General features: G+C 43.9%; 1 gene segment (V, D, J or C); it reads right to left on the minus strand.

Annotated features, from left to right (window-relative positions):
• Nucleotides 1-5,981: 5,981 nt before the first annotated feature.
• The window catches only part of LOC117350919, a 244,863-nt gene continuing 238,322 nt past the window's right edge, over nucleotides 5,982-12,522 (minus strand). The window contains 4 exon segments of the C gene segment in view: nucleotides 5,982-6,384; nucleotides 7,784-7,861; nucleotides 9,229-9,567; nucleotides 11,227-11,523. Of these exon segments, the coding sequence occupies nucleotides 7,824-7,861; nucleotides 9,229-9,567; nucleotides 11,227-11,518 (669 nt within the window).

Here is a 12,522-nt window from a genome sequence, read left to right on the forward strand (position 1 = left end):
ATCACCACAAGCTCAGTCCCTGTCCTTGCCCTGCAATCTGTCAGATCCCATCCGCACAAGCCTCAAATAGGTATGATTTTATACTGAACTTATTTTATTAAAGTATAAAAAGAGACAATATTCTGTACAATTGTCATTTTATAAACACAAATAAAACAGAGCAAGGTTCAACAAAACCCATCTCCCCTCCGTTTCACAAATATCCCCTTCACTATTGTGAAAACTGAATAAACCAAATTACTACAGAATGCTACATAGAAAAATCAAGCTAATAGAATACTTCAGTCACACATGGCAGGAATAGTGTTAGGGGACGGCAACTAGGGCAACTGCCCCCTGGCCAGAGAGAGAGAGAGAGACCTAAGCCAGCTGGAAGCCAAAGATGCACAGCCTGGACTTTGTGGTCCCCAGTTATGTCTAATACCAGCTCTAGCAGCATACATATTTCAAATCTGAAATATTCTAATCACAAAACATAAAATAAATTATTTTTTTTCTACCTTTTGTTGTCTGGTAATTTTATTCTTCAAATCATATTGGTCTCGGGCTTTGGTTTTGGGTTCCTTCTGTCTTCATTGTGGCGCAAGAGGAGCTGGGGAGGAGATGGCGAGTCTGACGTGGGTGCAATTTTTTTAACCACAGGAGCGAGACTTTTCACCGCTCCCTTGGGGCAGTAAAAGGTCTTGTCCCCTTTCCCGCAGGGTGGTGAAAGGTCTTGTTCCCATTCCTGCAGTAAACCAGTTGCAAATGTCTCCATTCCTGCGGATTTACTGCAGTGACCAGAAAAAAGGCTTGAGGGGTATATGCTGATATAACGCTGCACATTACACGTCTAATTTTTATAGCAGCATGATTTAGGAATAGGGCCAAAGATAAACCAACATTTCAACACTGAAAGGGCTTCCTTTACAAAGCTGTGTTAGGGCTTTAAAGCGTGGAATAGCGTGCGCTGAATTTCCGCGTGTGCTAGACCTTAACGCCAGCATTGAGCTAGCGTTAGTTCTAGCTGCGTAGCGTGCAGTGTAGCGCACGCTAAAATCCTGCGTGCGCTAAAAACGCTAGCGCACCTTAGTAAAAGGAGCCCAAAGTGTAATGACAATTATATTTCATATCACAAAGCCTTAACCATTGCGTCAATAAAAGGCACTTGGGCCGCAGTAGCAGTGTGTGTTCGTGGATGAAAAGAGACGGCTGAGGGGAGATATGATTGAAGTTTACAAAATACGGAGTGGAGTAGAAGGGGTACAAGTGGATCGTTTTTTCACTCCATCAAAAATTACAAAGACTAGGGGACACTCGATGAAGTTACAGGGAAATACTTTTAAAACCAATTGGAGGAAATTTTTTTTCTCTGGAACGCATTGCCAGAGGTTGTGGTAAGAGCAGATAGCGAGCTAGTTTTAAGAAAGGTTTGGAGAACTTCCTGGAGGAAAAGTCCATAGTCTGTTATTCAGAAAGACATGGGGGGAAGCCACTGCTTGCCCTGGATCGGTAGCATGGAATGTTCTAAAGACTGACTTGGTTTGGGGAGATAATGGTGGGACAGAGGAGACAGAGACTGGGGTAAAACTCTTTATTTGTTTTTATATACCTCTTATAGCCTAAGTGGTTTACATTCAAGTACTCAAGCATAGGATGGGATACCTAGCATGGGATTTGAACCCACAACCGCAGGGTGTGGAGGTTGCAGCTTTAACCACTGCACCAGGAAGTTCTTCTTTACCCAACGTGTGGTGGACACCTGGAATGCGCTTCCAGAGGACGTAATAGGGCAGAGTACAGTACTGGGGTTTAAGAAAGGATTGGACAATTTCCTGTTGGAGAAGGGGATAGATAGAGGATTACTGCACAGGTCCTGGACCTGTTGGGCCGCCGCGTGAGTGGGCTGCTGGGCGCGATGGACCACAGGTCTGACCCAGCAGAGACATTGCTTATGTTCTTATGTTCTTATACACTCTCTTAGTTAATCAGAACTAGCTCTATAGCTCCTTTAGTGTTTCTGTTACAGATGAAGTAAAAATTACACATGAATTTGAGTTTATTATTGAAAGATGAAGCATTAGATTTTCTTTGCCGCTCCCTGTAGGACTCATGGTTGGATTGTGACCAAGAGAATTCTGGGTGATGCATGAAAAGCAGGAGGCAAATTCGAGTCCATTTGCATACCAATGAGGCAGGCACTCTGATGCTTGTTGGTTGACTGGTAGAATTATTTAATATTTTTATAATTGAAATTAACAGAGGAGGGTTATTATTAAATTCTTCTTAAGCTCTGGGCCTTCAGTCAGGTGGCACCTGTTTACCACAGCTCTTTTTATGCAAATTGTTTGGGACACTGGACACTCTCAGTTCCCCTTTCCAGTTCTCGGAATACCTCAGAATCAGTCTCTCCCCCGCCCCTCCCGGATCCCCATCCTCTCCTCAGCCCACATCTGTTTCCTGTTTTGAGCCTTTGACAGACAGAGCAGTTAAGAGACTTTTAGCTCTTTAATTGGTTTAATTTTGGTATTTTTATATGAATTATAAAATGGCTTCCCTGGTGGATTAGTTGTCTTTGGTAAGGATGAGCTACTTATATAGCGCTGAAAGGCGTACACAGCCCTGTACATTGTGACATTTAATAGACGGCCCTGTTCAGAAGAGCTTACAATCTAACTTGGACAGACGGGACAGACAGATGCAGAACCCATGGAGAGAGGAGTTAGGAGTTGAAAGTACTGTACTCTCAAAGAGCTGGGCTTTGAACTGGGCCTTGAACACTGCCAGAGTCGGAGCCCACCGTAGGGATTCGGGCAGCTTGTTCCAAGCATACGGCGCAGCAAGTCAGAAAGGACAGAGTCTGGAGTTGGCAGTTGAAGAGAAGGGCACAGAAAGGAGGGACTTCTATGCACAGGAGATAAAGTAGTGTGGTTTCCCTGTTCATCCACTTTAAAGATAATAAATAGAAATAAAACAAAAACAAAAGAAAGGAAAATGAGATGATAGCTTTTTTATTGGTCTATCTTAATACATTTTTTTTTTTACAAGCTATCTGACATGAAGAAGAGGGTTCTGCCTTCAAGAAAGACATTAACCCACCCTCGTTTACAAAACCGCGCAAGACATTTTGAGCGCCGGCCAGCGCACTGAATGCTCTGTACTACTCCAATGGTCATAGAGTTCCTATGAGTGTCGGAGCAGGGCAGAGCATTCAGTGCGCCGGCCGGCGCTAAAAACCTAATGCGCTGTTTTGTAAAAGTAGGAGGGGTAAGTTAGTCTAATAAAAAATATCTCCTTATTTTCTTTATTTTGTCTTACTTTGTTTAATTTCTTTTTATCATGGTGTGCTGAAGTGTGTGTAAGGGGGGGAATGATGATTATTACCACTGTACCTTAAATTACATGTTTATGTCTTGCATTTTCTCAAGTATATAGCCAAAAGGACTCAGATATAGTGAAAATAGACAATAATTAGTAAAACACTTCCACAACAGTAAGATGCACTTATGTTCGATGGTATTTTGATGATTCGATAACACAGTGCAGGCTGAATAACAGTTTTCAAACAGAGGAAAAAGCCTCAGACAAGGGCCCGCCCACCTCCACAATGGTGGAATAGCGGTGGTGGAGCGTTCACCTCACTGGCAAAAAACCTCCTTTGAAAGAAACAAGCACTGTGCTGTGTTATGCTTGACTTAGAAGATATTGCAAGATAGATGAAAAAAACATTCAACATATCTTCTGTTGATCGGTACATATGTTTTTTCATCTATCTTGCAATATCTTCTAAGTCAAGCATAACACAGAACAGTGCTTGTTTCTTTTAAAGGAGGTTTTTTTGCCAGTGAGGTGAACGCTCTTTTGAAAGCATAGGGGAAGAATTAAAATTTGTAAACGATTGGTTAATTTAGATTTGTAAACCACGCGTTCACCAAACATAAAAGCATCTCAGCGCATGATATCAACGTCGGCGTCGGCAGCAATGGCTTAAATCTGCGGTGGTGGCTAGAGAGACAGGGAGAGAAACACACAGACATGGGGCCAGGGAGAGAGACAGACAGGCAGGCAGGGGGCCAAGGAGAGAGAAAGAAAGACAGGCAGGGGCCACGGAGAGAGACAGAAAGAAAGACAGGGGGCCACGGAGAGAGACAGAAAGAAAGACAGACAGAGGGCCACGGAGAGAGACAGAAAGAAAGAAAGGCCTCAGCGCCCCATTATGCTCAAAGTCTACACATCTATTCTAGCACCCATTAATGCAACGGGCTTAAACACTAGTAAATAAATATAAGCCGCAGCTCCCCATTAGAGCCCAATACATGTGCAGACTGAGTCTGGCCACTAGATGTCATCATGGTGAAATGGATGAGCCTTCCTCCCATTCTAGGGGATGTAAGTTTGAGAATGACACGGTAAGAAAATTCATCACCATTTCCGTCCCCGCAGATAACTGGGAAACCATCCCGTGTCTATTTCAACCTCAGTCCTTCTATACCAGCATTTTTCAGGCTTGAGGGTCAGTGGCTGGGCCAATTCAATGATTATTCCCTCTCTCCTTAAAGAATGACATGGAGATGGGAACGATGATGAATTTTCTCACCGTGTGTCATTCTCTAATGTGAGTGCTACTTTCACAGCTCAGCCTCTTAGCTGGACTTGGGAAACAAATCTGATCTCCTGCATGGCAGCACACAGCCACTGAGAAATACTTTAAATTGAGAAGAAAGGGCTGAACAAAGTTTAATATGATAGATATATCATAACTGACAGGAAAGTGCTAAAGAAAGATCTGGAATTCCTCACTCCTTTTGAGACATGAAATTCTGCTGCTCATCAACTGCCCCCCACCAGTGCATCACTGGGATGGATGCTTTTTAATAATGCACTTATATTTTCTGCTAATGTCTTTGGCCCAGGTATTGTTGATCCAATAAATAGCATTGTTTTGTTAATTTGTTAACCTTTATTTCTGAGCATTGACGTAGACGTCAGCCACTGCGGAAGAATTTCAGGATCTCGGCACTGCTGGGATGTTCTGAGTTTCTACTCTCGCCTCCAGGGCATCCAATCCTGGCTCTGGGTATAACAGGGAGAGCGAGTCCTCTGTGTACGGACTTGCTATTCTTGGAGGAAATCAGATCTACAGGTCCATGTTTGCGTGAATATTTCAGGTATCTGTCTAGGTCCCTCTGTGCTTCCATTACATCATGTGTTTGTAGCTTTTCAGAAGTTTCTGGCTTGCTCTCTCCTCTTTCTGGCTGTCATGGTGCCCTAATTCTGGGATCTCTGCCATTTTTCTTCAAAGAATACTTAGAGGTTTGCTATTGTATTTCACAACCCAAAGTGTTAGGGTCCTTGCTACTGGTGTTCCTGATAATGAGCAAATTCTGACTCTAATAATAATAATAACAGCTTTATTTATATCCCTCCAAACCTTACAGTTCAGAGCGGTTTACATCAAAGAGAAATGTGCAGCAATAATACATCAACATACACAGTGTGAGATTACATCAGACTAGGATTATCAGATTGTCCAACTGGAAAATTCCCACCCTAGGGCCCCCTCCCGCCACTGCTTGCTGTTGTCGGATAGGGTGGAAGTTCACGCATGCGCGGACTTCCTCTCTGCCCGATGCAATTTGAGGAGGCCTTTCACAACCCAAACAAATTGACGGGTTTTGAAAAGCCATGCGGACCTCCGGACATGTCCTCAAAAGGAGGACAACTCTGGGGAAATCTGGACATCAGACAGATATAAGAATTATCAATCACTGAGATTTAAACAAACTCGTCAAATAAATAAGTGTTCAGCGATCTTCTAAATGTTTGATATGAAAGTAAGTTAAAAAGTAAATCACGTGAGGTTTTCTTCCAGAGACCTGCCTGGAAAGATAATGTTTTATCAAGGTATCTTTTAAATTGGCTAAACATTGCTGCCGAGAATAAACCCCCTTCTGGATGAAAAACGAGAGGAAAAAGACTGCGAAACTGAAGATTTGCTTTAAAATTCAATTTATTGTGGAATGAATTCAGACAAAGGCATACACAGGCGAAGCTTATACACTGTCCTTCATCAATGGCTATGGTGCTGCTACCTGGACTTTGAGGTTGAGGGCTGGGAGTGATGGATAATCCTGGCCAATGACCCTTTCATGGAGGGGTCGGTCAGCAGGCAGGTGTATGAGCTGAGCCTCCCTTCACCCTGCTGATTTTCGGAACACGTAGGGAGTTGAGGATGGACCAAATGGGTTTCACTCACACAATCCTCCAGGTCAACAAGGCTGGATGTCGGTGGCCAGGAAGATTAGCATCAGGGTGTTATCGCTGGTGATATCTTCAAGGGAGGGGGAGAGGGCGATTGAAGTGTAGACGGGGAGTCCGGATCTGTAGGAGGTGGAGCCAGATGGCCTGGAAAACAGGAAACAGGAGTGAGGGAGAGAATTCAAGAGCTAGCTGTGTAAAATCCAACTGACATTAGGATGACAAAAGCCTCCTGTTAGACAAAATGTCATTGGACCAGGACTGCCTCTTGAAATCATGGAGGATTATTTCTCCTCTGGAATTTCTGAAGCAATGGTGACACTTTGCAGATTACATTGGTATTTGGAACATTATTGTGAATTGTGACTAGGGGCTCCTTTTATAGAGCTGCGGGAGAGAGACCCGGTGCGGCAAAATGCGAGGCAGCCCATAGGAATTGAATGGGATGTGTCGCATTTGCTGCATGGGAATCGCTACTGCGGCTTTGTTAAAGGGGACCTAAAGAAGCAGATCCAAAACGTTGAGAATGGCCGATTTCTCATGTCGTGGGCCCATAAGTAGTTTGAAAAGGTTGAAATTTCTGTAACATTTTATTTTATTTTTTTTAATTTTAACATATAAAAGCAAAGGGTTTGAACTATTGTATTAGAAATTGTTTGCTCTAACAGAATTCATTAAACCCTCATATTTTTTTTTGTTTGTTTCTGGCGACATTAGTCACCAGTGGCCTGCGGTCAGGGCCTTCAGGAGATTCACCCCACCCTTTAAAGACCCTGAGGGCCCTGCTCTGAATTTGATTGGTTGAGCAGGCAACAGGCATATGCTGTTCAGCCAATGAAATTCAGATCAGTACTGTCAGGGCTTTCAGGGGGTTCGGAGAATCCCCAGCCCAAGAGCCTTACTTTTTTTTTTCTTTGTTTGATGCAGTTTGGCTGGTTGAGCAGATGGCCTACTCAGCAAATCAAGCAAAAAGAAAAGAAAAGAAAAAAATGAAAAAGCAGGGCTGTAGAGCTAGGGATTCACTGAATCCCTTGAAAGCTCTCACTGCACGCCACTGTTAGTCACCTTTTTTCCAGAGATGGTTTATGATTTAAATTTATTTGATATAATGACCTTCATAAGAACATAAGAATTTGCCTCCGCCGGGTCAGACCAGAGGTTCATCCCGCCCAGCGGTCCGCTCCCGCGGCGGCCCTCCAGGTCTATCACCTGTGCTGTGGTCCCTGACTATTCCTATAACCTACCTCAACTCCTATCTGTACCCCTCGATCCCCTTATTGTCTAGGAACCTTAAACAATTACAGTGAAATTAACAAAATACTCATAATAATAAAACATGGATTAAAAATTAAAAAAAAATAAAGAACTCCATCGCTAGCAGAAAACAACACTCAGACTGCAACACCAGTAGATCCTAAAAGAGGCACAGCGATAGTCACAATTACCACAAAGGAAATACAATATTTTTCTCACAAAAGAGAGAAGGAGTTTTGAGCTCAGAGAAAGACGAACAAGAAAAGGAGGTACCTAGAAGGGCTTAGCTCACCTGCCGATTGCGTTTCTCTGTTGGTGTCAGCCTGGAGAAATCAGTCCCGCACCAGGAGTGCTCTCTTTGCCCTTGAAGCTAAAAACAGAGGGGGCATTTAAATGACAGAATGAAGAGGGGATCCCAGACTTCTAGGGTGAATTTGTAAAGGTGTCGAGCTGAGTAATAAGACAGTAACAAGGAGAAAGGACCCAGCTGTAATTACACACCTACAGTCAGATATCTGTGAAAAGGGCACGCCAAGCTGATTCTTAACATTTTGGGCACTTCACTGCAATGAATGTGATTTTGATTTCTTGGGGTCTGCTATGGATACAAAAGAGCTTCCCATTTTCCTCTCTCCTTTCCTTGCCACCCCCCCAGCCTTGCACTGTCCACATATGCCTGGGGTGGCCTCCCTGTGCTGGTATTTCACACCCTTGTTCAAATTCCACCTACAATCACCTCTTTTGGAGAGTCTTTTAAATCATAAACCCTGACTGTTCCTGGATCACACTCTTGCAAATTTCAAATACGGTATATCTACTGCACTTAATAAGCGTTACCATACTGGGACAAACCAGAGGCCCATCAAGCCCAGTGTCCTGTTTCCAACAGTGGCCAACATAGGTCCCAAGTACCAGACAGAAACCCAAAGAGAAGCAATATTCCAGAGCTGAGATTGTGATGTCATAATGCCTCATTCCACCAATGCCTGAGTCAACCTTATCAGTGATGTCACAATACTTGACTCACATAAGAACATAAGAGCTGCCATACTGGGACAGACCAAAGGACCATCAAGCCCAGTGTCCTGTTTCCAAAAGTGGCTAACCCAGGTCACAAGTACCTTACAAGATCCCAAGGATTAAATCAGATTTTATTACATTTTCTGAAATGTATTTTGCCAAGACCAGGGCTACTTAATTCTGGTCCTTAAGGTCTACCAACAGGCCAGGTTTTCCGGATATCCACAATGAATATGCATGAGAGAGATTCATCTGCCTGACCTTCTTAGTATGCAAATATTTATTTATTTATTTATTTATTCAATTTTCTATACCCTTCTCCCAGGGGAGCTCAGAACGGTTTACATGCATTTATTCAGGTACTCAAGCACTTTTTCCCTGTCTGTCCTGGTGGGCTCACAATCTATCTAATGTACCTGGGGCATTGAGGGGATTAAGTGACTTGCCCAGTGTCACAAGGAGCAGCATGGGATTAAACCCACAACCTCAGGGTGCTGAGGCTGTAGCTTTAACCACTGTGCCACACTCTCCCCAAATATCTCTCATGCATATTCATTGAGGATATTCTGAAAACCTGGCTTGCCTGTGGACCTCGAGGATCGGAAATGAGTAGTCCTGGCCTAGACTGTAAGCTCACTTAAGCAGGGACTTTTTGATACACTACTGTATATGCATAGAATCGAATGGGGAGTAGTGGTATCGGGCTAAGATGCTTACCTGTGCATTTGGTTGCTGTGACAGGTTTCACCCCTCCTGTGCCAGGGCCGGTAATTTTGCATGTGACAGAATTGTAGCTGTTCCAGTCCGATGAGGGGATTTCAACCTTGCTAGTCATACAGTACTTTGAATCTTCTGTGGATCTTATGCCTTCCATGGGGTTGAGGTCTCGGACTGAGTTTCCCAGGGACCAGATGATTCTGACATTATTGTTGTTCAGGCCAGAGACAAAGCAGACGAATCTCATTTTAGCTGGGTTTGTTGCACAGTTCTGTTGAACGTCTGCTAGGAGTTCGAGTTGAGGTCTTGATTCAGATATCAGTGGGTCCGATATGCAGTCTGCAGAGAGAGACAATAGCAATGAGACGGAGAGAAAAAGAGACAGTGAGCAAGAGAAGAATCTAGTATCCACTATACATAGGCAGAGGTATTGCCAGCAGAGAAAAGGGGAAAGGAGTGATAATATCTCTCTATGAACTGTTGGTTAGACTTCATCCAGAATGTTAGAAACATGATGGCTGCTAAAGGCCAAATGGCCCATCCGCAGCATCCACCATCTCCTCCTCTCCCTATTGGCTAAGGCTCTTTACACCTGCATTGTGAGGTCATAGAACTTTATGGTTAAAGAAACATGATGGCAGATAAAGGCCAAATGGCCCATCCAGTCTGCCCATCCGCAGTAACTATTATCTCTAAGAGATCCCACATGCCTATCCCAGGCTTTCTTGAATTCAGACACCGTCTCTGTCTCCACAACCTCTTCTGAGATACTGTTCCACACATCTACCACCCCTCCTAGAGAAGACAGGCAGGCTGAAGCGCTTTACGAGTACTCATGCAGAGTTTGCCCCAAACCCCTAGGAGATGAGACTTAAGGACTGCAAATGTAGACCACAGTGGAGAGGAGAGTCAGCAGTCCACCCTCTAAAGACTGCTGGAGTTCTCCATCTGCATTCCTGTCATTTGGAGTGTTGGAGCAATGGCATAGCTTCAGTTAGATTCCACAGGAATATCACAGATCTTGCCTTCCCCTTGCAATTGAAACTGTGACATTGCTGTACCATTCCCAGTGGTAGGAACGGGGGTGGAGGATCATCAAATACCTTAGAGGGAATATTGAGAGAGAGAGACTTTGCTTCTCTTCATCCTTTAAAGTTAAAAGCTAATAACTGAATGGTTTCAGTACCACAGGTCTGCGTGCCCATGACCAAGTCTACCAACTCAAACCACGGAGATGCGGTGGCAGTGGTGAGTTGTCGAATACCTTTCTTTTCAATTTAAAGTAGAGAATGACACGGGGACAAATTCCCACAGGAACTCAATTTCCCCGTCCCGTCCCTATGAGTTTTGTCTCTGTCTCTGTCTCTGCCCCTGCCCCATTCCTGTAAGCTCAGTCTTAACCACACAGGCCTCAAACACTTATGATTTTAAAGTGTTTGAGGCTTGTGCAAATGAGGACAGAGCTTGCAGGAATGGGGCAGGGACAGGAAAAGAACTTGCCGGGATGGGAAAATGAGTTTGCATAGGGATGGGGAAAAAATTTGTCATTCTCTTCTTTAAAGTTTGCTGTTTAAAACAAAAAAGGAATGTGGATCCTTTCTACCATCCTAATGTGGATAAACTAGACCCTCAAGACTCATCATATATGCTCACACTACAGGCAGTCGCATTTTGCTGACATCATAGATTGCAGGTGGCTAATGATGTTTTCTTTGTATAGAATTATAAATTGATTTCCTAAAGTTCACTCATAAACAATCTTGGATCATATTATAGAGGACTTGAGATTGTCCGACTAGAACTTTTTCTTTCTACATCATGTAAATGATTTTCTTATAATTTTGTGTTTGATCTAACAATCTTTCTGTACAAAATGTTTTGATTTTGTTAAAAATTTTAAAATGATAAATAAAGAATTAAAAAAAAAAAAAAAAAAAAAAAACCATATCCCTATTTCTCCCACACCCAGCATTTAACTTTGAAATTTAAGTAGCTTACCTGTCTCCGAGAATGTCACGTTCTTCGGCTGCTGCATCGCACTGTGTGATACGGAACACGTGGGGGGCTTCCGCTTCCACTCTTCTCTGCTCAAGGTCAGTTGACTGCTTCTGGAGTAAAGGCCATTGCTGCCGTATGTCGCCGGAAAGGTCTTGCTGGTGAATTCATTACCCCACTGGAAGGTCACAAGCTCTGGGAGATAGCCCTTTGCCAGGCAGCCCACAGTTACTGTTGATTCGCTTCCAATGGAGGCGCAGCACGGACGCAGTGGAAAGACAGAAGGAGCGGCCATTTCAGCTGAAATAAAGACAACAATATGGAAGCCTGGTTAGAGTGAAAGGCTAGAAAAAAAACCCTGCAGAATATTAGCCACAGTCTCCATCCGGCTGGATGCAGTTTCTCATTCCTCTTCTGTTTTCCTGCAACCTGTTTTCATATTTTACAAAAGAACAAAATTAAGAGAATACCTGGAGATAAAAGAGATTGCACATGGAATAATAAAAATATAAGCATGAGTAAAAATGTGCCTACGTAGGTTTCCAGGGTGGATTTAGTGCCGGCGAAAGGTGCAGGACTGAAAGGGGTGGAATGTCTCTCCCCGGCCCCCAGGTCAGGTACGGTGAGGGAAGCTGTGTTAAAGTTTTTCTCACAAACTGTCCTCACAGTTGTGCCTCATACCTGCTCTGGAAGCCACCGAAAAGGGGGTAAACAGGGAAGGGCAACATTCCCCGAGGCCAGTCAGCCCTTAGCCTTTCTGCCGAGACTGGCAACAAGAACGCCAGCTACTGCCAATTGAGCCCGGAGTTTTCTAGAAGCACAGCCAAATGTGCGTTGGAAGTAGTATAAAAAACCACAGCAGGTCTTTGCACAGAGGTCAGCAAACGGCCTATATCGCTCCCATCAGCCCTCCAGTCCTAGAGGTGCCATGCTCTGTAACCCTGTGCCCATCCCTTGAGCCCTCCAGTCCTAGAAGTGACAGGTTCTGTATCTCTATGTCCATCCCTTGAGCCCTCAACTTCCCGTTCTTGTGTTCATGCGTGTGCATGAGGTGTTTGCATGTTTGTGTGTGCCAAGGTCTAATAGTCATAGAGAATGTGGGATAAAACTGGATTCCTTTTGGGCTGTGATACCTTGTATTGTCCTCACAAAGGGGATATTCAACAGAAGTCTTCAAGGCCCTGTGCCTGGCCTTGAAAACTGCTGTACAGCTTTGCCCCTGAATAATTCTCATGCTGGACAAATGCAAAGTATCATAACCAAGAAAGCATTCATGTGCTAGTGTGTATCCCCGTGGCG

This window comes from Geotrypetes seraphini, chromosome 16, assembly GCF_902459505.1.
Source record: "Geotrypetes seraphini chromosome 16, aGeoSer1.1, whole genome shotgun sequence".
Taxonomy (NCBI): domain Eukaryota; kingdom Metazoa; phylum Chordata; class Amphibia; order Gymnophiona; family Dermophiidae; genus Geotrypetes; species Geotrypetes seraphini.